Source organism: Callithrix jacchus, chromosome 1 (genome assembly GCF_049354715.1).
Source record: "Callithrix jacchus isolate 240 chromosome 1, calJac240_pri, whole genome shotgun sequence".
NCBI lineage: Eukaryota > Metazoa > Chordata > Mammalia > Primates > Cebidae > Callithrix > Callithrix jacchus.
Window position 1 is genome coordinate 29,429,933 of NC_133502.1, and position 26,021 is coordinate 29,455,953.

A 26,021-nucleotide genomic window follows, 5' to 3' on the forward strand; every position below is an offset into this window, starting at 1 on the left:
GGGAGGCACTGAGGAGCCAGGAAAGGGAAGCAGAGTGGGGGGCTCCATAGGCAAAGGCTGAAGACACAGGTTCTATGACCACACGCAGGAAACGTGAACCCAGGACCCCAGCGTTTCACTTGGTGCAGGGTCTTTGCAGAGGCCGCCCAGCCAAGAACCTCAGCAGTGGGTCCCACTGTGTCAGGGCTTGGTGCTGTGCCAACGTGCCAGGCCCTGCGATCTCCGAGTGAGCACTGCACCCACAGAGGGCAGAGAGCTTAGAACGAGACCCTAAGAACGGCTCCGGCCCCCGCCAGTCCAGGTGGACGAAGCCTTGTGGGCCTGTGGGATGTGGACCTTTGGCTTCGCCTCTTAGCGGGTATTGCAAGCTGAGTCCTAACTTCAGGTTTGCCCACCTGGTATCTGCCTGCTCTTGTTTCAGCCAAAACTTCTAACATCCTGTTGTGAAAATTACCAAGAAAACGGGAATTCATTTCTGTCTATGCCCCTATATTTAGAAACAAAAGACAAAAGAGCTGAGGAGCTTGGGTGAAACCCACTAAGAGGGGAATGCAGAGCCAGTTTTTCTCACTCACCTGATTTCAAGCTTGTCCACATCTTCCTCCTCAAAGTCAAAGTGGGACTTCTTGCTGTAGCTACAGGGTCGGGTCACCTGGAGCCAGAGAGAAAGTGGTGAGACCACGCTTCACCAGGCAGGGGGATCTCCATGAGGACCCAGGCCCCCAGCCGCCTAACCTCTGCGCTCACCCACGCGCCACTCAAGGTGCACAACTGGAAGGCACCAGGTGTGATTTGGGATTCAGGCCTGGCTTCCTGAGTGCCAGCATCTCCCACTCACAGTGCCCCTAGGGAGGACCTGCCCCAAGCTGTTCACAGCCATGGCCGGACCCTCCGAGCAGCTGCTGATGAGTGCCAGGCTCTGGGGACCTAAAAGCCCCTTGCTAGCGCCTGCTCTGGGCTCTCCACCCTCCGCCATGGAGACAAAGCCAGAGCTGCCCTTCCACGGCCCCACCTCCAGGTTCCATTTTCCAACAGGAAGTGAAAAGTGTGAGGCCCCAGTGCCTGAACCCAACAGACTCCAGCACTCCGGAAAGGTGAAGATGCTGCTGCCTTCCTCCTGGCGCCTCAGCACCATGGGTTCCTTAGAACAGAAAGGGAGTGGAGGCATGAAGGGTCAAGGCTCAGAGACACCTCGTCAGCCAGCAGGGCCCGTGTAGCCGAGCAAGAGGCCTCCTCACAGGCTGGCTACCACCTCGAGTTCCGATTTAAACACCATCAGCCATGCACCAGGCCACCCGTGTTTACGAGGAGGGCTCTCTCCTGCCTGGCCTCCCTCCCTACTCCGCCTTCTCCAGGGCTCAGTGGGGTGTGGGCTCAGGAGCTCTCAGCTCAAAGTTCTGATGCAGGGTTTCACAGCAAAATCATGTTGCCAAGACTGCCTAAGCTCTGAGCTTGCACTTCCTGATTGGTGATCTGAGGTGAAGACCATGGAGAGGCAGTGCTCTGCTTTGGTTGAGGGCTCCAGACACCTCCTCCTTCCTGGCCTATACACTTCTGTCCTCAAATTTGCTTTCCCCCAACTTCCCGATCTCATAAAGGTGGAGGTGATGCCTCCTCCCCAAGGGGGAGCTGCCGCCTGGAACTGGGTCTGTGCTGCAGGCCTCCTGCCCCTCCAACAGGCCCACCCTGCCTCCCTTGCTCCAGCAAAACCATCTTCTCCGCCTATCAGTGAGGGCTTCCGTCTGACAGAAAACAGATCCCACCTCCAAAGCCCTCCTCACGACATCCCCCGAAAGCCTGGCCCCAGCTTCGGACACCAAGTTCCCACCTCTGACTGTGGGGCCCGTTGGAGCCCCTTTCTCCTATGGTCCCCCCAGAGCTGCATGCTTGTGAGCCCCACTCAGCCTTCATGGCTCTGGGGAGCCCGCCCAACCCTGCAGGCCTGACTGGCCACATTCCTGCCACAGAGGCCTCATCCATCCTCAACGTCTCCAAGGCCCGTACACAGGATCATTTGCGGATGAGAAGAGCATCCGCCTAAAGGCCCTGCACACAGCAGCCCCCAAACCACATGGCCACACGCAGGTCCCTACTCCACAAGGAACAGCCCTGCACACAGCCATCCCAAAACCATGCCGGCCCCACAGCAGGTCCCCCCTCCATGTGACATTCAGCTGTCTGGAAACCACATTGGCAACGTGCAGGTCCCCACTCCATGAGGTGTGGCCATCCCCAAACCACACCTGCACCAGACACATGGCAGGTCCCCACTCCACGAGATACGGCCATCCCTAAACCATGCCAGCCACACGCAGGTCCCCACTCCATGAGGTGGGGCCATCCCAAAACCACGCTGGCCACACACAGGTCCCCACTCCACAAGGTGGGGCCATCCTAAAACTGCATGGTGGGTCCTGCTCCACCAGGGGCAGCTCTTGCACCCTCCTTTTCACAGATTTTGGTGCTTCACGTTCTGAGAGGATCTCTGCGTCCAAATCCTTTGCCCTCTTTGCTTTGAAAACTTGCCTATTTCCACTGGAACAAGCTTTCTGCCCACTCAGGGATGCTTGGGCAGAGCAGGCAAAAACACAACAAAAAACCCCAAAGTCCTGGTAATTTGGAAAGCATTAATTTGTCATCTTTTAACTCAAATCTGGGACAGTTTGGGAGACAAGGAAAGGCTTTTCTCTCTTGGGAAGGGAGGGAAGGTCCTGGGGGCCATGGGTCCAATCCCCAGGGCCGGCTGACTGGGGATTGGAAGGAACTTCCAGAGGGAAGAGACTGAGATGGTTCTGATCCAGACTTTCTGCCAATGTGTCTCAGGCGCAGAGTATCCACTTGACATTCATCCCCCTAAGACACCAACCTCAAAATAAAACACTTCATCAAACTGGGGGTTGTTGGTCTTCCTCTTCACTTTTGTCTTCTTTGCTTCCGATCTGTGATCGAGAGAGAAAGGACTGGGATGAAAGCAACGCTGCTGATTCCAAATCGCTTGTCTGTAAAACTGAGCTCTCAAATGCACAAGTCACTTATTGCCTTTATTTATTTTATAAATATTTCTGTTTGTCTCCAGCTCCAGATGGTATGCAAATGAGGAACACCAAGTGAGTCAAAATACCTAGCGTGATGAGCACGCCGGGTTCTTTTCTACAAAGCAACTTTAGAGCAATAAAGAAGACAAAGGAAGTAAAAATTACATCTTCTACCTCAAAGTGCATCCTCCTGCCTCCTCCCAAATGCGGCAGCAGCCTCGTGATGTCAGAGCCAGAGCCCAGCTCCCCCAGGACCAGGACAGAACCCCTAAGGTGTGAGGCAACTTGCCTGAAGGGCCCCGCCAGTGTCACAGTGGCGTAAGGGTCACACTGCCCGTTCACGATGGGGAGGCCCTGGCACTCGACGATGCTGTGGAAAGAAGCAGAGGCAGGTCAGGAGGGGCATGGATGCCCCGGGGAAATGGTGAGACAGCTCCGCGTCAGGCAAGAGGCTGAGTTCAAGCCATGAGATGTGGTTTCCTCACTGGAAGGTAGGGAGGGCCACACCAGCCACACTGCCTTGGTGTGACACTGAATGACGCTAACCATTTCCAAAACCCCAAAACACTACTTCTAAGGTGACCACGTGCTTTAGCGAGGACTCCGAGAGTGTGTGACAGGAGCTCTAAAACAGCGTCATCCTGGGGGCCAGGACCTCTAAAATAGCGTCACCCTGGGTACCAAGACATCTAAAACAGCATCACCCTGGGGGCCAGGACCTCCAAAACAGCATCACCCTGGGGGGCCAGGACCTCTAAAACAGCGTCACCCTGGGGGGCCAGGACCTCCAAAACAGCGTCACCCTGGGGGGCCAGGACATCTGAAATAGCATCATCCTGGGAGCCAGGACCTCCAAAACAGCGTCACCCTGGGGGGCCCGGACCTCTAAAACAGCATCACCCTGGGGGGCCAGGACCTCCAAAACAGCATCACCCTGAGGGGCCAGGACATCTAAAACAGCATCATCCTGTGGGCCAGGACCTCCAAAACAGCGTCACCCTGGGGGGCCAGGACCTCTAAAACAGTGTCACCCTGGGGGGCCAGGACCTCCAAAACAGCGTCACCCTGGGGGGCCAGGACCTCTAAAACAGCATCACCCTGGGGTGCCAGGACCTCCAAAACAGCGTCACCCTGGGGGGCCAGGACCTCTAAAACAGCGTCATCCTGGGGGCCAGGACCTCCAAAACAGCGTCACCCTGGGGGGCCAGGACATCTAAAACAGCATCATCCTGGGGGCCAGGACCTCCAAAACAGCGTCACCCTGGGGGGCCCGGACCTCTAAAACAGCGTCACCCTGGGGTGCCAGGACCTCCAAAACAGCGTCACCCTGGGGGGCCAGGACCTCTAAAACAGCGTCATCCTGGGGGCCAGGACCTCTAAAACAGTGTCATCCTGGGGGGCCAGGACCTCTAAAGCAGCGTCATCCTGGGGGCCAGGACCTCTAAAACAGCGTCATCCTGGGGGCCAGGACCTCCAAAACAGCATCATCCTGGGGGGCCAGGACCTCCAAAACAGCGTCACCCTGGGGGACCAGGACATCTAAAACAGCGTCATCCTGGGGGGCCAGGACCTCTAAAACAGCGTCATCCTGGGGGGCCAGGACCTCTAGAGCAGCGTCATACTGGGGGCCAGGACCTCTAAAACAGCGTCATCCTGGGGGACCAGGACATCTAAAACAGCATCATCCTGGGGGGCCACCAGCCCTGGAAATTTTCATGCATTTGTTTGAAGATCCTGTGTGCTCCTTGCTACGCTTGTTCCCTGGTCAGACATGCCACTTGCTACGCTTGTTCCCTGGTCAGGACGTGTCTTACCGTGTGGCGAGCTTGTGGCAGACGACCCCAGTGTCTGTGATGACCTCACTCAGCCGCAGCTCCAGGTGGACTTTGCCCTGCAAGGCACAGGATGGGGTGTCAGGGGCTGTGTAGTCCAGGGAACGCCCAGAAGGCCAAGGTAGCAGGTGGCTCTGCCCTGCCCCCACTGAGGGCACATCAGCCCCTCTGCTCCACCCTCCAGGATGCAGTCTCCAGGCTGTGGCCTTCTTCCAGGAGAGCTGACTGCCTGACCATTCGGCCCTGTGTGGCTGCCCAGGCTCCCAGTTCTAGGCTGAAAGCAGGCCACTGCCTCAGAACTGAGGGGTCCAACTGTGTGAGAGATGGTCATTCAGTGAAGCTGCCCAGACGCATTGGCACTGCAGGCTGCTTCTGCGTGTCTGTCGGGGCAAGGCAGAGGGAAGCACAGCCCTCTCCCGAGCAGGGGCCACCACCTGCCTTTACATTCCCTCTGCAAGGCCAATGAAGGCCCGCAGCAACCTCAGAGCTCACGCAGAGAGCAAGGCTCACGGGGGCTCCCAGCAGAGCAGCCAGCAAGGCCACCCTGCGGGTCCACCTGTCTCTCTACAGATCCGTCTGTCTCTGTGTGCCACTGTGTGTGCGGTTGTGTGTGCCACTGTCTGTGCCCATCTATCTGTGTGTGCTGCTGTGTGTGCCTGTCTGTATGTGCAGCTGTGTGTGTCGCTTTGTCTGTGCATGCCACTGTGTGTATATGTCTGTCTGTGTACCTGTCTGTACATGCTGCTGTGTGTGCCTGTCTGTGTGCGCTGCTGTGTACATGCCTGTCTGTATGCCTGTCTGTGCGTCCCACTGTGTGTGCCTGTCTATACATGCTGCTGTGTGTGTCGCTGTGTACACGCCTGTGTGCCTGTCTGTGTGTGCCAGTCTGTGCATGCCAGTGTGTACATATCTGTCTGTGTGCCGCTGTGTGTGCATGTCTGCGTGTGCCACTGTGTGTGCCTATTTGTACATGTCTGTGTGTGCCACTATGTGTGCCTGTGTATGCCTGTCTGTGCGTACTGCTATGTGTGCATGTCTGTCTGTGTACAGGTCTGTGCATCCCACTGTGTATGCATGTCTGTGTATGCTGCTGTGTGTGCCGATCTGTGTGTGCCTGTCTGTGCCTGTGTGTGCCACTGTGTGTGCTCGTCTGTGCATGCGGATGTGTGTGCTTGTCTGTACATGCCACTGTGTGTGCCTGTCTGTGTGGCTGTGTACCTGTCTGTGAGTGCCGTTGTGTGTGCAGCTCTGTGCACCTGTCTATGTGGCTGTGTGTACCTGTCTATGCGTGCCACTGTACCTGTCTGAGTGTGTGGCTGTGTGTGCCTGCAGTTGTGTGTACCTGTGTGTGCTGCTGTGTGTGCCTGTCTGTGCAGCTGTGTGTACCTGTCTGTGCATGCCGCTGTGTGTACCTGAGTGTGGCTGTATGTGCCTGTCTGTATGTGCAGCAGCTGTACCTGTCTGTGTGTGCTGCTGTGTGTGCCTGTGTGTACCTGTCTGAGTGTGTGGCTGTGTGCATTTGTCTGTGTGCGCCGCTGTGTCTGCATTTGCTCCAGTCTGAGTGGCACTGAATGGATGGGATTAACACAGACCCATCTACGCATCAGGAGCTCTGCCAGGCTCCACCCTGAGCTTCTGCTCCTGAGGCTCCAGCAAGGACAGGGCCTGTCCCTCCCACAGCCCCCATACCAGCATTTCACTCTGCTGCACAGTGCACGAGCCCAAGGCATGAGGGGATCTGCAAAGTGTCCTGAGCATCCGGGGGATGGATGGCCCCAGTGTCTGCATGTGTGCCGCTCGCTGTGGCCCTGCTGGGCTCCCGCTCTGCCTGCCCACCCGAAGCCACTGGTCAGGGAGTGGACATAATGCGCTCCGCACCTCCAGCCCTCACTGGACATGCACCAGTGCAGCCCCACAGTACCCCACACTTGACCCAGTGATCACAGGGAGTATGGAACAGGGTCTGTGGAGCCTCGGCTGCCGTCCTGAGACTCTAGGGCCCAGAGGTTGGGTGTGGCCTTCCTGCCCTGTGGCTCCAACCTCAGAGCAGGTCCTGAGGGCCACAAGGATGTTGGGCCGGGAAGGTGGCCACCAATCCCACGCCAGCACTGTGGGCAGGAAAAGCTGGTACCTAAAATGACAGCAAAGGTTCCACCAAGACCACAGCTCCTTTTCCTGCGGCGACCAGAGCTCAGAGCTGAGCAAAGTGTCGCATGTGGTCCTCACACCTGCCAGAGGACCCTGCTCTCCATGGGCCACAGGAGTGCCCTTGACACCAAAGACAGGAGAAAGTGTCTGATACAAGAATAACCAAGAATCCTACTGCTTCGTTCCCGTTCTCAAAGTGACACCAGGCGCCAACCCCTCCAGGCAGAAGTGTTCAGATTTGCCCTGTTCATGTTTGGGAGCTTCAGAATAAGTGAGGACCGCATGGGGGCTGTGGCCCCCAGCAGCAGGCCGCAACCCCCACCACCCCTCCGCTCTGTGCTCTCCCAGCTCCCGGCCAGGTCCTGAGGCCACTCCTGTTCCTGCAGCGGGAATCCCTCCCAACCAGGCAACTGTGCTGCTTCCATCTTCTGCTGACTCGGGAGTGGGAACAAACAAATCCACCCCTGGAAGGCCCTTTCTCCTGCCAGAAAAGCCAGTGCATAAATCTGCAGGTGCCAGCGCAGGCGGGCTGGAGAATACCAGAACATTCAGAGGTTAAACAACACAATTCTAAATCACACGCAGATCAGAGAACACAAGACAAATTTTAAACCATTCTGGAATAAACAGAAATGGAAGTGTTACTCATCTAAATTTGTGGGATGCAGTAAGAGCCGTGCTCAGGGTGGGGAGAAGCTGGAGTGCCAGCCGCATAGACTAGAGCAGAAGAGAAATCCAAACACTGACCTGAGCTTAGGGCTGGGAGACTGAGAAAAACGAGTAAACTAAACATAGAGCTGAAGAACAGAAAGCAGCAGTCAGATCAGAAATCAACAGAAAAAAATCAAAGCCAAAGGCGAGCTCCTTGAGAAATCAGTAAAATCAATAAGCCTCTAACCAGGCTACCAAGAGCAAAAGAGAAAAGGCACAAATTCCCATGGGAAACGAACAAGAGGACCTGGCTGCCGACCCAGCACTGGCCTGGACACTGCACCCAGGTACCGACTCCAGCCAATCCACGGACATGGCAAAGGGCCCAGCATCCACTGAGGCTGGGTTCCCAAAAATGCTCCTAAGAACCCACAGATGTGGCTAGCGTCCACCATGGCTGAGCTCCCGATAATGCTCCTGTGATCCCACAGATGTGGCAAAGGGCCCCAGTGTCCACTGTGGCTGAGCTCCCGACAGTGCTCCAGTCAACACAGATGTGGCAAAGGGCCCCAGCGTCCACTGTGGCTGAACTCCCGACAATGCTCCTGAGAACTCACAGATGTGGCAAAGGGCCCCAGTGTCTACCGTGGTTGAGCTCCTGACAACACTCCTGCCAACCCACAGATGTGGCAAAGGGCCCCAGTGTCCACTGTGGCTGAGGTCTTGACAACACTCCAGCCAACCCATAGATGGGGCAAAAGGCCCCAGTGTTCACCATGGCTGAGGTCCAGCCAACCCACAGACATGGCAAAGGGCCCCAGTGTCCACTGCGGCTGAGCTCCTGACAATGCTCCTGAGCACCCACAGACATGGCAAAGGGCCCCAGTGTCCACTGTGGCTGAGCTCCTGACAATGCTCCTGAGCACCCACAGACATGGTAAGGGGTCCCAGCATCCACCGTGGCTGAGCTCCCGACAACGCTCCTGAGAACCCACAGACGTGGCAAAGGGCCCAGAGTCCACATGGTTGAGCTCCCAACACTCCTGAGAACCCACAGATGTGGCAAAGGGCCCAGCGTCCACCGTGGCTAAACTCCTGACAATGTTCCTGAGCACCCACAGACATGGTAAAGGGTCGCAGCATCCACTGTGGCTGAGCTCCCGACAACGCTCCTGAGAACCCACAGACATGGCAAAGGGCCCAGCGTCCACCATGGCTGAGCTACCAACAATGCTCCTACCAACCCACAGATGTGGCAAAGGGCCCCAGCATCCACTGTGGCTGAGCTCCTGACAACGCTCCTGTGATCCCACAGATGTGGTAAAGGGCCCCAGAGCCCACTGTGGCTGAGCTCACAACAATGCTCCTGTGAACCCACAGATGTAGCAAATGGCCCCAGTGTCCACCGTGGCTGAGTTCCTGACAATGCATGGCTGCAACATCAACAGGTGTCAGCCCTGGGGCCTGGGTGGGGGCTGTTGAGGGGTGTATGGAAACTCAGTACTATGCTCAATTTTCCTGTGAACATAGAACTGCCCCCAAAAGAGTTTATTAATTTTTAAAAAGCAGCCAGTAGTCCCCGTCCATCTTTCTCAGGAAGGCTTTCCCTAGGGAGAGAGTGGCACATGGTACCAGGTCAGGGTCCCGACCCCACCCACCAGCTGCTGTGTCCCCAGCTGAGCCGGCAGCGCCCAGAAAGCAGCCAGGACAGAGATGCCTCGGAGGCAGGGGCTGCTCCACGCCGGCTGCAGAGAGGAGACAAAGTCAGCGGGCAGATGAGAGGCGGGTGCAGAGGCCATGGGGAAGGAAGCCCAGTCTCAGCCCTCTCCTCCTGCAACCCTGGAAAGATGTCAAAGCTGGGCCCTTGGCTACAGACGGTGGCTTTGTTTGCTCAGAAAATCCTTCCAAGAAGATTGTCTGCTATACAAACATAAAATTCCCAGAGACTGAGAGGGAGGCTGGAATTTCTACCCCAGTTGTTTATTTTGTGGTGCAACTGATGGCTCCAAGGAGGAAACATGCAGGTGTCTCTCAGGAGGAAACAGGCAGGTGTCCCTTGGGCAGACAGGATGGTGGGCCTGGGGTTTCCCGTGATCTCAGATGGGATGGTGGACCCGGGGTTTCCTGTGATCTCTGGCAGATGGTGGGCCTGGGATTTGCTGTGATCTCCAATGGGATGGTGGGCCCAGGGTTTGCTGTGATCTCCGATGGGATGGTGGGCCCGGGGTTTCCTGTGATCTCAGATGGGATGGTGGGCCTGGGGTTTGCTGTGATCTTGGAAGGGATGGTGGGCCCGGGGTTTGCTGTGATCTCAGATGGGATGGTGGGCCCAGGGTTTGCTGTGATCTCAGATGGGATGGTGGGTCCGGGGTTTCCTGTGATCTCAGATGGGATGGTGGGCCCAGGGTTTCCTGTGATCTCAGATGGGATGGTGGGCCTGGGGTTTGCTGTGATCTTGGAAGGGATGGTGGGCCAGGGGTTTGCTGCGATCTCGGATGGGATGGTGGGCCCGGGGTCTGCTGTGATCTCAGATGGGATGGTGGGCCCGGGATTTGCTGTGATCTCTGATGGGATGGTGGGTCCGGGGTTTCCTGTGATCTCAGATGGGATGGTGGGCCCGGGGTTTGCTGTGATCTCCGATGGGATGGTGGGCCCGGGGTTTGCTGTGATCTCAGATGGGATGGTGGGCCCGGGGTTTGCTGTGATCTCAGATGGGATGGTGGGCTCGGGGTTTCCTGTGATCTCCGATGGGATGGTGGGCTCGGGGGTTGCTGTGATCTTGGACAGGATGTTGGGCTTGGGGGCTGCTGTGATCTCCAGCAGATGGTGGGCTCAGGGTTTGGTGTGATCTCTTGCAGGGCTGTGCTATTTTCTGGATACATCACAGATGTACTTTGATACCCGGTTTATGAACAGAGCTTGGTGACCTCCAGGTGCCCGGATCACCATGGGTCCCTTGCTGCACAGGTGGTACCCCTGCCAGCATCTCACGCTGACATCTTCCTGCTTGAGGAAGGGTCAGAGAGCATAACTCTGCATAATAAAGTGATTTAACAGACTTTCCAACTGCATCACTTCCAGAAGGAAGCAAGAAAGGTTTAATTGTGTTTTCCCCATTTCTGTGACTCGCTGGTCTTGCCTATGGGCCGGTTTTGAGTCACTTCCTGTTTGACAAAGGACTTTTCCTGGGAATCATAGAGCAGAAAGACTCAAAGAGCCACATGGCCACTCCCTGCCTTCCTGAAAACAGTCACTCTGACATCTCATGATGAAACGGCAGCTTCTGAGATTGGAGTTGCGGTTTTGTCACTGCTGTTGTTGTTTTGAGATGGAGTTTCGCTCTTGCTGCCCAGGCTGGAGTGAAATGGTGTGATCTTGGCTCACCACAACTTCTGCCTTCCAGGTTCAAGCGATTCTCCTGCCTCAGCCTCCAGAGTAGCTGGGATTACAGGCACACACCACCATGCCTGGCTAATTTTGTATTTTTATGGGGTTTGTCCATGTTGGCTAGGCTGGTCTCAAACTCCCAATCTCAGGCAATCATCTGCCCACCTTGGCCTCCCAAAGTGTTGGGATTATAGGCACGAGCCACCGCACCCAGTCTGGAGTTGCAGTTTTAAAGGCTGGGTGGAGGCTGGTGGGGCTGCTGCTCCCTGTCCAGCCATGTTTTGGGCAGCGTTGGGGCTGACTCCATCAGTGAAATGCTCAGGCAGGCAGCACCTGCCCGGGACCAACGGGCATCAGAGAGCACTGACTCTGCCTCCTCCCAACTCCACCTCCTCCTGACTCCGCCTCCTTCCCTTTAAATTCCCGGGAAATGACACCACTGGGTTCAGGATCCTCATGTTCCGGATAGTGAGAGGCAAGCTTCAAGGATGCCAGGCTTGGCCACGGGCATGTGAGCTGTCTTGGGCATTAATTATGAGATTCCATCAGCTGTGAGATCAACCTTCCGTGTTCTTATTTACAGCATTGTGGAGATTAAACGTCTGAATCCTGATCATGATGGCGGTTACACAATCTACCCTGTGATGAAGTTGCAACGACTATCACGGTAGCCAAAGGCAGAAGCCCCTCGTGTCCATGGACAGGTGGCTGGATCAACAGCACGTGCTATGCACCACGGGTCATTCCTCAGCCTCGAAGGAAGGAGGTTCCGAGACCACACGGGCAACCTGGAAGACGTCATCCAGCCTCAGAAAGACCGGCAGGGCAGAGCTCATTCCAATCAGCACAAGGAGTGGCCAGCGTCCAAGACAGAGTGCGATGGGGCTGCCAGGCTGGGAGGGGGGGACGGGAGCATGTGAATAAATCTCTAGCGGGGGGACAGAGGGAACAGAGGATCAGGTTTGCAAGATGAAAGGAGTTCTGGAGGTGGGTGGTGGTGGTGGTTGCACAATATTATCAAATACTTAATACTATGCTGCTGAATTGGACATTAAATGGTTAAAATGGTAAATTTCATGATGTCTATATTTTAGCCCATAAAAAAACTGGAAAAAATAGCATAGGCTATACACACAGAGACACACACAGAGGAACATGTGCCTGTGAGCAGATGACATCTGAATAACGTCTGTGGACTGCACACACATCCATGTCCTGGCTGATGCTGTGCTGGCTATGTATAGTGGTGCCGGGAGGCGGAGAAAGGAACACAGCCTTCGTTTTCAGTGCAGTGAGGGGGTCTGCCCCTCGCCACTCCTGTGTACTGCTTTGCACCTTCCTATAAATCTATAACCATTTCAAAATTAAATCAGTAAAAAAAAAAAAGCAAGAAAGAGGAAAAGCTACAGCCCATAAAAACAAACTCACAAAACCAAACTTGAATCCGAGGAAAAGGACAAGGCCGCACTCTGCCTGCTGCTCAGAGGCCTCGTGACGGAGACCCCAGAATAGAAGTGGCAGGGACCTCACTGAAGTGCAAGCAGGAGCGGCCCAGTCACCAAGCCCTGTCTCCTGGGCAGCCTGTGGGAACCCGCCTTTCTGCTGGGATGCTGAGGTCCAGTGAGCAGGGCACTGGGGCCCTTGTGCTCTGGGGCTGCAAGCACAGTCACTAGTTCTACCAGTAATCACAGTCCTTCGCTTTCCACAGCACGTGTCGCTCCCCAGCCAGCGCTCTCCTGGGAAGCATAGTTAATTAACTGTGGAGCACAATTAGGACACAGTCCCTTGGGGCAGAGCCATCCCTGGGGCCTCTCAGCTCCACTCCCTCATTTCCATGAAGGGCCTCACCCCGTCCCCTGGCTGGGCTCACAGTCAACCTTATGAATGAACCCTTTGCTGGCCATGGGAGCGAGCACAGTCTGTGACCTCAGCGGACGATAACCTTAACCCACTGAAGCACAGAGGACGAGGGTTCCCAGAGGACACCAGGCTATCCAGACCTCCGGCCCAAATCTGCCCTGGACCTGCAGGCATGGAGCCTCCCTCCAACCCACAGTTTCCTCTGATGAAGTCTCAGGCAAAGTTCTCACAAGGAACCTATTTTGGGATTTGTCTAGGACGCCAGCCTCCAGGTGTGAAAATGACAGTCACCACCACTGCTCCACAATGCGCCAGGCACCATCGAGTAGCACACGTGTCATTTCAGCATGCTGCACAAAACCCACTTCACAGATGGGGAAACTGAGGCCTGCAGAGGACGTCGGCAGCAAACAGATGAGGGAGCTGGCTCCAAGCCTGCTGCCTGTGTTGGGACCCTACACTTAGACACTCACTACGGTCCCAGCTGAGGACCCACCCAGGAAACCCTCCACATCCCAGGTCAGGCCGCCATGCTGCTTGCTTGTGGCCTTTGCAGCTGCTCTGTGTCATGGACCAGGGCTCAGGGTGACCCCACAGGAGCTGGTGCAGGCTTGGGCTCAGAAGGACTGACCCCCACTGCTCTCTCCTACAGGCGAGCCTGGAGCTGCCACAGCTGGGCAGAGTGCATCTCCGAGCAGCCACAAACACAAGGGTCTGGGACACCAGCTCCCACACCAGAGTCCCCAGTCTTGTGTGGGGAGGTGGGGCGAGCTCCTCCCACTGGACGGGGCAGGGCCAACTCCAGTGGGCACATGTCCCCGGAAGGCCAGGGTGAGCCCCGGATGCTTCCAACAATGGACACTTGGGAAACCAGCGCATTCTTTCAGCTCAGGCCCCTCTTGGTGCCAAGTGCTGGGGAGCAGCCCACCCAGCCAGCTGTGGGGAAGTGAGGGTCCCAGTGGGCTGACGTTGGCTTGGCCCTTCCTTACCTGTGTTTTCTCTTCGCCCTCAGTTATGCATTCCTGTCCTTTCCCACTATGTGTGGAAAGGCATGTGTATGCACCGGTATGAGCTACAGCTTGGAACACACATGTACCTACATTTTATGGCTGCCTCAACTGTGCACGACAAAGGGTGGCAGCAGTCAAAGGGAAATCAGCGAGCCGAGCCCGTGCTTACTCTGAACACACAGTTTTCTCAGCGTTATTGCCTGTTAAGGCCACAGCCCTTATCCATGTCTGTTACCACAGCTGGGGCCGACCCGGGCCGCACTGAGGGTCTCACCTGCACTTCCGAGTCGGCGTCCACGTGCTGCAACTGGAACCAGGTGTCCCTGTTGTGGTACTTCTGCAAGTCCTCCTTCTGAATGGCCACCTTCCCTGAAACACAAGCAGCCATAGCCTTCACTGCGGGAACAGGCCCCAGGACCAGGGCGCCTGCGAGCAGAGGCCAGTCCGTCATCACTGCAGCTTATTTCCCACAGTTTAATTCAGAATGGGGCGCCACCCTGGTGCGGGGCTCATGCCTGTAATCCCCACACTCCAGGGGCCCAGGCAGGAGGGTCGCTCAAGACCAGCCTGGGCAATATGGCAAAACCTCATCTCTACAAAAAATTTAAAAACAAAGAATTAGCCGGGCACGGTGGCACTGTGTCTCTAAAACTTAATATTAAAAAATCAAAACTAAAACATCAAAACAACCAGGTGAAGGGATAAGTCTATGCTATTTTCCTTCAAGTAAGGCATTCAGGAGGCTTCGCAGTGAAGGCATGAACGTCACGCTCCATCGGCAATGCGCACCTCACTTCCACCGTGGTCCATGGCCAGTTCTCATGGTGAGAGGCACATCAGAGCTGGCTAAGTGCGGAAGAGCCCCATTCTCACAAATGAACAGCTCATGTCTCACGCCGTCAAGGCAGTGGTATCGCATCACGAGAGAGACTATGAGCGACAGCCTGGAGCACATGTGTACCTACATTTTGCTAACAGTGTATGTGGACAGGCATATGTGTGCAGCTGTACGAGCTACAGCTTGGAACACACGTGTGTCTATGTTTAGCTTACAGTGTGTGTGGACAGGCATATGCGTGTGCAGCTGTACGAGCTACAGCTTGAAACACACGTGTGTCTATGTTTAGCTTACAGTGGGTGTGGACAGGCATGTGTGTGCAGCTGTACGAGCTACAGCTTGGAACACACATGTGTCTGTTTAGCTTACAGTGTGTGTGGACAGGCATGTGTGTGCAGCTGTATGAGCTATAGCTTGGAACACACGTGTGTCTATGTTTAGCTTACAGTGTGTGTGGACAGGCATGTGTGTGCACCCGTATGAACTGAATCAGGCCTCTAAAGTGTGATCCATGAGCTGTCCACTGGGACCCCTGGAAAGCCTGGAAGTGCAAATTCCTGGCAGTCCCCAGACAGAGGAGGACAGGTGCCCTGGTGTGGGCCAGAATTGGCACCATCACAGGCCCAAGGGCACATGTGGGGCCCCAAAGTCTGGGGATGTCCACTCTAAACAGTTTCCAGTACCTTAAACAGGCTTGGTACTTTAGGATAGACTTTCAATGAAAATACATATCAGGATATATTTGTATGATATCATTTACCTAGCATGGATTTATATGTGTAAATACACATCTGTAACCATCATTACCTGCTTATACGTTCACCTCATTACAGAGCCATACTCATGGTGGGGCAAATGTGTCCCCTTCCCATCCCAGGCAGGACAGGGCTTGTCAGGCACTGGCCACTCAGCCATCTTCCATCCAGCATCCCCTTGAGGCCCCACCACTCCACCCCTCCCAGTGGCCTCTGTGCACTGTGGACCACGCCACCCACACGGTGAACACCCACACAACACGGGAACCTCTGCTGACAGATGCATACAAACTCCCTGGGAGTCACGAGCGCAGGATGTCCGAGCTCCTACGGAGCACGTGCGAGGGCAGAGTGAGGACGGAAACGTTGGTGACTCCTTACGTCTTTGTTCTGCACCCCAGAGACACAATGCCCTGCTTATAAGGATCCTGGACCAGCCACCAAAGCGAGAAGCTCTGGGTCCCGTCAGACCCCGGTTCCAATGTAGCATACACTGCTGCAGGGTCTGAACACGCCAAGCATGGTTGGAGCTCCCGGGAGCGGCCTGGGCCTCTGGCCCAGCCACCCTGCCTCACACCAGGACAGTGCAGCCCAGCCCAGCCCCAGTTCTCTCCTCCAAGGAAGATCATTTTATATTTTCATGTCTCAGAAAACCTCCACAGGCTCCCCTCTGAACAACCCAGTCTGGCATCTGGCAGCCTCATACTTCGGCCTGTCCTTCTGTCCAGCCGCAGTAAATTTTGGAACACTCCACTGCCAGCTTCTCACAGGCTCTATCTCAGTTGGTCCAGTGGTGACCCTGGAGGTGCAGGTCCGACTCTGCACAACCCACAGACGAGCCGGCCGGGGCTGCAGGGAGAGGAGGCTCCATCCCCACTGTCCTCCCAGCGCTCCTTCTTCCGTGAGGCCCCACCCTGTGAGGCCCCACCCTGTGAGGCCCCTGGGATGCATTCTCCCTCAGGAGCTCCTCTGCCCCGTGGGCTCACACACACGTGAGACCTTCTAGCCCAACCTGTCTGTTCCCTGACGGGTCTCAGAGCCTGTAAGCCTTGGCCGCCAGACCCCTCCCTTGTTTGCAGACGTGGTGGGCCTGACACGCGCCCAGCTCAGCACCAGCTCCAGACCCTGTGAGACAGTACAGGGTTGGCCACATGATGGGAGCACATGAAGCCACAGGACATGGGAATGCAGAAGGTGGATGTAGGCATGAAGATGCTTTCCAAGTACCCAAAGGACAGACGCAGAATCAGGACAACTTGCCTCTAGTGCTGCAGGCGCCTGCCAGCACCTTCATCTCATGCTCTCAGGGTAACGGCTGCACCTCACACGGCCCACCCTGAAAAGAGGCCCTGGGGACAACCCCAGAAGAAGCCCCTTCCTAACCACTCACTGGCCCTGTTCCAGGACCCCACTCACAGGGCCAGTCCTTCCCAGCCAACAACAGCTCCGGGACCCCACACACAGTCAGGGCCAGACCCCCTTCCCAACCAATAACAGCTCCAGGACCCCACTCACAGTCAGGGCGGGAGCCCCTTTCCAGCCAACAACAGCTCCGGGACCCCCACTCACAGGGCGGGAGCCCCTCTCCAGTCAACCACAGCTCCAGGACCCCCACTCACAGTCACGGCAGGAGCCTCTTCCCAGCCAACAACAGCTCTGGACTCCCAGCTCACAGCCAGGACTGGAGCCCCTTCCCAGCCAACAACAGCTCCGGGACCCCCACTCACAGGGCGGGAGCCCCTCTCCAGCCAACAACAGCTCCAGGACCCCCACTCACAGTCACAGCAGGAGCCTCTTCCCAGCCAACAACAGCTCTGGACTCCCAGCTCACAGCCAGGACTGGAGCCCCTTCCCAGCCAACAACAGCTCCGGGACCCCCACTCACAGGGCGGGAGCCCCTCTCCAGCCAACAACAGCTCCAGGACCCCCACTCACAGTCACAGCAGGAGCCTCTTCCCAGCCAACAACAGCTCTGGACTCCCAGCTCACAGCCAGGACTAGAGCCCCTTCCCAGCCAACAACAGCTCCAGGACCCCCACTCACAGCCAGGGCCAGCTGGTTCCACAACCACCTGGATGTGGACACAGCACACAGGTGCTCACGGGTTTACAGGATTGGCTGGTGACCTTGTTGGCACAGCTCTTGCCATGCAGACATGCACAGACCATCTAGAGCTTCACAGGACGCTGAAACTACTGAGGGCAGGCGACAGCCAAGGCAAGAACAGTGTGGGGGTGGGGGTGGGGGTGAGTGCAGAAAACAGGCCTTGGCACATGCTGGAGAAGAGCACCAGGGAAGCTCAGAGAGACCCAATGACACAGCACATGGATTCCCTCCAGTGGCACAGACCACAAGGATGGACGCCAGCCAGGACTCAGCTCTGCCCTAACACCTGGCCCCCTGAGCCCCCCACCTTCCCACCACTGGCCCTGGGAGGACGCCTATGACTTCTTTACCCCCTGCCTGGCCCAATGCACCCCCTGCCCTCCCAGCACCAGCCCTGGGCAGGTGCCTTGACTTCTCTGCCCCCTCCTCACTCGCTGTGCCCCTCGCCCTCCCATCAGTAGGCCTGGGCGGGTGGCCTTGACTTCCAGGGTCCTGAGTGGGGTTCTGTTCCTCTTCTGACAACGGCTGCATGGCTCTTGTGAAACCTCCCCTTTCCCCTACAACATGAATATGTTTTCAGTCTCATGGGAAAAAAAGCCACATGAAAGCAGAAACTTCTTAAAATAGAGTTAGGCAACATATTTCAGTGAAAGGGATAAAGAAACCTTCAGACCCAAGCGTCTTCTGCTGGACAATTTGAAGTTTTAAATACTTGCAATGTCATTGTGTCTTCACATTTTTATGAGCTGCAACTGGGACAGAAAGAAGTCACATATTTAATGTTGGTAAGAATCTTATAACTTACATCATTACAAGGCTTTATTTTTAGAAGTAGTTCACTTAATTTTTTAATAGGTAACACAGAAGGAGAACAAAAGGACTTAAAATCCCTTCGAGAAGGAATCCCTGCCCCTGCCACCTCCCTCCTGACATGGGGTCACCACCGTCACCAGCCCCCAACCTCTCCTTCTAGAGTTGGTCACATTCAACAATGAGGTCACATGGATATTTTAAGCATGTCTGTGTCTCTGGACACTGCCCTGAGAGAAGGCTGGATCTAGAAGCCACACCATCTATTTAAATGTCTTTGATGTACCTAATCCACAAGGTTGTCCTGATCTATTTGAGTCACACCAAAAAGTTTGCTGAACACTCTGGGCCTCCCCTCTCACTTGGGCAAAGGCTGTGGTCTTCTCACCATGAGAGGCTGGAGGGTCACTTTCTTCTGCTGCATCTGTGCTGGCCAGGCCCGTTCAGAAAGGAGGAGCCAGTGGTCTGGAGGGCACGAGATGGGGGACCAGCTGCAGAGAGACCAGATAAAAAGCAGCCACAGGACACAACTGTGCAAGAGCCAAGACGCACACACCATGCTCTGACCCCACCTGTGTCCCAGCCAGGGCCACGAGGCAAAAAACAAAGGCCATACACATTCCAAAAAAAGAAATAAAAACCTTTATTCATAGACTATACAAAAAAAACCCCTACAAGCAAAGTTAATACACCTAATTGGTGTGTTTAGCAAGAACAGAGAATACAAAGTCAATACATAGATATTAACTGTGTTTGTACATACAAGCAATGTTCTTGAAGATTAAACAGAATGAGCACCACTCACAAAATCACACTTTCATGGCTGGTGCTTTTGGTGGACCACCTAAGAAATCTTTGACTACTCCACTAAACACAAAACATAGAGAAATAAATGTTTTTAAATGTGAAAATGTGTAGGCTGAAAAACACATCACAAAACACTGATGAGAGAAATGTAAAAGACCTAAGCACACAGAAAGATACACCATGTCCATTGATTTGAAGACTCAATTTTGTTAAGATATTAATTCTCCTCAAATTAATCTATGGATCAATGTAATCTCAATCAAAATTCCTGTGGGACTATTTTGGAAATGGAGAAGCTCATTCAAAAATGTATATGGCGATTCAAAGGATCTAGAATAGCAAAACAAGTTTAAATAAAAATAAATTTGATGATCTCACACTACAACGTAAGACCTGCTATGAAGCTACAGTGATCAAGACTATGTGGTATTGACACAAGGACATGTAGGACACTATGATGCAGGGCAGGCGAGCTCCAAACTGGGACTTAGACTCAGAGGGTCTGTAGCTTCACCAGGAAAGAATTCAAGAACGAGCTGGTGGTGGAAGAAAATGGTTTTATGGAAGTGGCAGTGTGACAGCTTGGAAACCACTCCTGCAGAGCAGAGTTGAGGTGAGTTGAGAGTGACAGCTCCAAGCAGTCCTGCAGTCATATCCATGCCCACTTTTAACTATATGTCAATTAAGGGACAGATTATGAAGAAACTTCTGGAGAAACGGTGGTAACTTCTGAGTCACTGGGTTGTTCCTACGGAAATGGGTGGTAACCTCCGGGCATTGCCATGGCAATGGTAACCTGACATGGCACACTGGTGGGCATGTCTGATGGAAAGCTGTTTCCACCAATCCCTGTCTTGGCTAGTCCTCAATTTGGTCCAGTATCAGAGCCCCGCCTTCTACTACACACAGAACAGAATACTAAAGCCAGAAACAGCACACACAGTGCAGCCAACTAAGTTGTAAATTCGCCAAAGTCACCAAGAGGAAGGGTCGTCTTTCAACCAAGGGTGCTGGAATGAACAGACATCTACATGGAAAAAACTGAACCCCAATCCTTTTTTTGTGCCGTAAGTGAAAATTGGCTTGAAATAGGTTATGGAACTAAATGTAAAAGCTAAAAGCACATGCTTTCCAGGAGAAAACTGCCACAACCGTGGGACAGGCAAGACTTTCTTAGATATGACACACAGGTACAAATCATATAAGAAAAAATATGATAAACTGGACCATCAAAATTAAAAACTTCTGCTCTTCAAAGAATGGTAAGAAAATAAAATACAAGCCACAGACCGGAATAAAATATTTGCAAAACACACTTGTGATGTACTTGTATCAAGAATATATAGAGAACTTTACAAACTCAGTAACAAGACAACCCAATTAAAAGGGCAGAAGATTTGAACAATTTACCAAAGAAGGGATAGAGCAGTCAATGAGCCCATGAAAAGGTTCTCAATGTCACTCTTCACAGACATGCAGTAAAACCACAGGGAGACAGTGCACACCTACGGGAATGGAAACATCAACCGGAGAATAAAAACTCGCATACCTAAGGGCTGGGCAGGATGTGAAACACCTTGTGCTGAGAATGCGGAGTGGGGCAGCCACCTGGGGACACGGTTAGGTAGTTTCCAGTCAGAGTAAACACACCGTACAGTGGGCCCAGCGACCTCACTCCCAGGTATTTATCCCAGAGTAAGAAGCAGAAACAGGTGTCCGCACAAAGACCTATCCGAGAATGTTTGGAGGGCCGCGACCCCTCCAAGGATTGACTCATGTGGCCTCCTGGAAAAGGCAAAACTGCAAACAGGTTCCAGAGCTGTGGCTGCCAGGCGCTGTGGGTCAGGGTAGAAATCCACCCCCAAGGGGCCCAAAGGAGCATCCTGGGCTGTGGGAATGCACCTTAGCTGTGGTGCTGTCTACACAGCTGTGTACACTGGTGAGGCTATACCTAAACAGGTGAATTTACCATATGTCAACTGTAGACCACCTGATTTATACACAACGAATGGAGGTCTCACTGCACCCCACCCCACTGGAAAACCTCAGAGAGTTTCTGGGTGCTAGAGGGGCAAACGGAGGAGGATGTAGTGTTACCAGAGCTGGGTCTCAGAGGCAGGTGGAGGCCCAGCTCAGAGGAAGAGGAGGGAGGCACCAGAATGGGGGTAGGAGACCCTCGCGCTCCTCACTGACAGGACCGAGCCGGCCCTGGCTTCCTTCCCCGTTTCACGCACCAGAGCTGCTAGGAGCCAGAGTTTCTGGTCCCCACTCCGTGGATGCAGCTCCAGCCAGTGGGAAGAAACCACGCAGGAGCAGAGTCCAGGCAGAGGCCACCTCCCTGCACCTGGAAACCTGAAGGCGCCTGCGCCCTGCGTGTCCTGCAGGCCACGGTGCTGCAGCAGGAGCCCAGCTTCACTGACAGCTCCCTCTGGCAGCAGCACTCTGTGGGCCACAGGACCCGGGGACAGAGGAGGCCAATGGTCACGCCGCCCGACGCCTGCCTACACTGGACACGTCTTCCTTCCAGTCCTGCTGCGCCCTGGGAGGTTTCTGACCCACAGTGGTGGAGACGTGACCACAGACAGTGTTGGCTGGGGAGGGCTGAGGTCAGGGCTTTGTTTCCCCAAGTCTCACTCCGGGACGCTAAATCCCGGCACGGCTTCAGCTGGCTTTCTCGGTTTCAGTCACTGCCCACCCTTCCCTCCAGGCTGCAGACATGCTCCCGACCCCAACCCACAGCCCAACCCCATAGGAATGCACCGCTACCTCCTTCTGGCACCTGTCAGTGCTCCCCTCACTCCTGCACCTGAGCTTGTAACTGAGCACAGCTGCGACTGCCCCGAGGAAAACTCACTAGCAGGTGGGGTTTCCTCAGGGCATGGGTGGCTGCTGAGAACAAGAGAACCAGCAGAACCACGCAGCCAGGAAGCCAGTGGCCACTGTGCACGTTCACCCAGAAACTCATTCCCCAGAGCCTGGTGTTTCATGCCTGGTAATAACGTAATTACCAGTCATAACGATAAGTCATTACTGAAGAGCCAGACAGCCCCCCATTTCCATGGCTATAAAAGCCACAGTGAAACATTTAAGTCTAGGCGCCATCATTGGAAAGCCTCCAGGAACCACCAGCAAACACCAACGGAATGATTAATAAACATCTTATTTGGTTACAGTTTCTCTTATTAAAATGTGCAAAAAATCTTAAATTTCTTTTTCCTTAGGGTTGCCACTCAAAAAACGTCTCATTCTTATATTCCTTTGAGAATGAATCAAGTCCCTATTGATTCTCATGTATAAACAGAGCCAGTGATGAGGGCTGACACGGCACATTCACACCCTGTTTCACCTTGATTCCCGTGTGGCACCCAGCACAGGCTGAGCCCCGTCAGATACACCATTAGTATCTGCTGAAGGGTCTGGGTTCCACACCACCTTCCTTCTGGGAATACCTGGCGAATGCTGAGAACTCAGGAGTGAGACAGAGGCCTGCTCTGCAGGACCATGGGCTCCAGGACGCTCTGTCCAGTGGACACAGTACCACAGGCAAAAGAACCACGACCAGCGAGCAGGGGAGGGGAGGTAGGCCAGAGGGCAGCCTAGCCACACTGTGGGGTCTGAGGCCACAGAGAGCAGCCCAGCCACGCCACAGGGTCTGAGGCCATCTCCTGCAATGAGTCCTGAGGTGGGCGTGGCAGGATGTGCGGATGGAGAAGGTGCCTGAGGAGGGGGTGCAGAGCAGCTGCGCGCAAAGGCAGGAGGGAAAGCTGCCAGCCACCAGCCCTGGAGTCAACACCCCGGGCAGAGAAAGATGAAGAAGGAGCCCTTCCCCAGCACCCAAAGAGCTCAAATACAACGCAAAGCTACAGGCTTAAGGGCCTCCCAGGCAGATGCGGAGCAGCAGAGTGGGGGTCACGTTGGACCCTCAAGACCATCTCACCAACGAGGCTGCACGAGGCCCAGCCCAGCAAGACCCTGAACGGGGCCGGGTGCTCACTGTACTCAGGAGTGCACACCTCCTGCAACTGCATTTCAGGGCCAGGGTGTCTGCTGCAGAAGCACCGGCATGGTGCTTCTACTCAAAATGAAGTGGAGTGTGAATTATCTGAGATCCATGTGGCCCATTCCATGTATCTTCTAAACAAACTCTGGAGACTTCTGTGAAAGGCACAGTGGTTTCTATGAATCATCATCTGGGCACAGTGAATACCTGCAAAAAATGTCCAGGTCCCGATCCCTGCAACAGTGAGGGGCATAGCACTCCATGGCCCTTATTGATGCCACATGAGGGCCTGCCCAGCCCCAAGGGCCTCCGGGTCCACAGCCACCACCCAGCCAAGCCGTCTCAACGCCAGGCACTGGGCAAGACCGGTCAGGCTGGTGTCTCTCTCCTTGCCTCTGTTGGGGGACTGTGGTCGAGCCCAGGACACAGTGCAGACTGGCATCAGCTCCTTACCTGCTAGGCAGTGTCACTCACACTCTCTCTCTCTCTCTCTCACAACATTCTGCTGGCACACACCAGCTGCCAGCCGCCCAGTGGGGACAGGGTAGAGACAGGACATGTGGGCTCCCCTTGGAGAAACTTTTGGCTGTGCCTCTCACGCTTCTGTGTGCCGAGCACTGGGGACCAGATCACAGATCCTGGTCCATAGCTCACAAACAGTGGGCCACAGACGATGAAGAAACCCCATAGCTGACAGACACAGATGGGCACTGAGAAAGGGGGCAGCCAGTGTGGGGCGGAGAGGCCGTGACACGGCGTGAGGAGCCAGTATGAGCAGCGAGCATCAGATGGGTGGCCCCTGGCCCTGCACAGTACCCGCGTCACCTCGCTGGCCTCCTGCACCCCTGGGCCCTCAGGCTGCTGAGGGCTGAGCTGGGGTCCGCTGGGGGACTCCTCCTGCTCTGTCCCACTCAGCATTCTGGCAGCCACGGAGACAAGGAGCCTGCACCACCTAGGTCTGGGTTCAGGCCGTGGCAACCAGTGCACACTGGTTCCCGGGCCACCCATCCTGGGCATGAGCAGGAACCCTCCTCCCCTTCCCGGCTCTCCCGGGATCACAGTGAGAATTCGTGTGATGCCCCAGCCACCCACACCTGCTGCATGAGCTCCACTCCTGGCAGGTCCTCCGGCTGCATTTAGGAATCAGGGACTCCCCAAGTGACCTAAAGTCCACTCTGCCAAGAGGCCCCACAACTTACAGAATGCCACCTCCTTGTGACCCCATGAGGTCAGGAAGCTTCCCATGAGCTTGCCCCAAGAGTAGCCCACCCCTGCTCCAAACACACCATTTCCTGAAAGTAACGGTATTGCCCTGAAAACCGGGAAACTGAGGCCACATGCCCCTACTCGCCCTTCCTATGGCCACACTATGGGGACTAAAGTTGGAACAGGGACAGCGGGATGTGGTGAGGACAGAGGGCCCCACGTCCATGCAAAGGTCCCCTTACAGATGCCCTGGGGAAAAGCCCTGAGAAGTCTTCTGGGGAGCATCAGGGATGTTGTGCCCTTGTCTTTAGGAGCCACAGACGCCTTGCCTGGCACATCCCGTGCTCACTGATCTGAGCCTGGTGTGATGCTCCAGCAGAGACCACAGCTCCCGGACAGATCCTGAGAGCAGATCAGAAGGGACACCCAGGGCTGATGCGAACCCAGGGCTGACATGACCCCAGAGCGGCCGGGACCTTAGGGCTGCCAGGACGCCAGGGCTGCCGTGAGGGCTGCAGCAACCTTTCAGCACCATCCAGGCAGGATCTGGACTGAAATGCTAATACTCCCCCGGCACAGAACAGGGCTGGAAAAGGGAAGTAAACGCCCATTCATTACCTACCTATGATGGAATCCCTCCGGAAAACATCTCTATCGAAAATGTAGAAGGACAGGTGGCGAAAACTCCGAGGAATTTCACAGTAAAAGTCTTCTCCATAAAAGGGACTAGAGAGACAAAGAAAAGTGCCAGTTAGAACACAGGCCACGCTTGTGCCTCACCCTCGGGGGCGCACATGTGGCACGTGTGGTCTTAAAGTTTTAAACACACCATGACAATGCCCTGCACGGCGTGGCAGGCATGAGACATGAACCTACAGCTCCCTGTGGGATGAAGGGCCTCATGGCTGCTCCCCAGCCTCCACCTCGAGCCTCCATACTGCACAGACGACCTTCTGTAACTGGGCTGCCTGGCAGTGCAGGAAACTCAGAGACCTCCACAGAGACCATGGCCATGACCAGAACGACGTCCTTGGTATGTGCTCAAATTCAGGCCCCCTCAGGGCCACTGTGATGTTTTTAAGGTACCTGGTGTGGAGCAGCTGGTGGCTCACTTTATGCACTAAACGTAGAACACAGCACTCCAGTGCCTCACACCGCTTCCTTTCTCCAGGGATCCAGTACGAAGTCCTGACTGCACTGCTGTCCTCGCTCCTGAGCCGGGGGAGGGCCCCACTGCTGACCATGCTCAGAGAGCGCACGGCTGCGGCTGCCCATGCATGAGCCACCCGGAGATGCAGCCCCCCACAGATGGAGACTTAAACTGCAGCCCCAACTAAGAGGCAGAGGCCAGTGGGCTTTGCCATCCAACAAACCTCCGTTGTCCTGGGCCGGCACAAGTGGGCTTGGGCTCCTCACCACACTGGACCTGTGGACAATTACCACAGCGCATGCATGGCTACCATCAGCTCAGAACCTAACACAAGGCCACTTTCACACACATTTATGCTAAGGTCCGAAGTAGGAAAGTTGTAAATTATTCAAGGAAAACCATTCTGATAGAAAGCGAAGGAAGGTC

General features: G+C 55.0%; 1 protein-coding gene across 10 annotated transcripts in view; it reads right to left on the reverse strand.

Moving 5' to 3' along the window:
* Window positions 1–26,021, reverse strand: part of RASA3 (RAS p21 protein activator 3) — a 118,862-nt gene that overhangs the window by 38,838 nt on the left and 54,003 nt on the right. For all 10 annotated transcript variants that reach the window (XM_035294933.3, XM_054252030.2, XM_078337683.1 and 7 more), the window contains 6 exons: window positions 25,068–25,171; window positions 14,198–14,292; window positions 4,850–4,926; window positions 3,325–3,405; window positions 2,867–2,939; window positions 576–652 (listed from right to left, as the gene is read on the reverse strand). In XM_035294933.3, coding sequence (XP_035150824.1) covers window positions 576–652; window positions 2,867–2,939; window positions 3,325–3,405; window positions 4,850–4,926; window positions 14,198–14,292; window positions 25,068–25,171 — 507 coding nt within the window. The remainder of the gene's footprint in view (window positions 1–575; window positions 653–2,866; window positions 2,940–3,324; window positions 3,406–4,849; window positions 4,927–14,197; window positions 14,293–25,067; window positions 25,172–26,021) is intronic.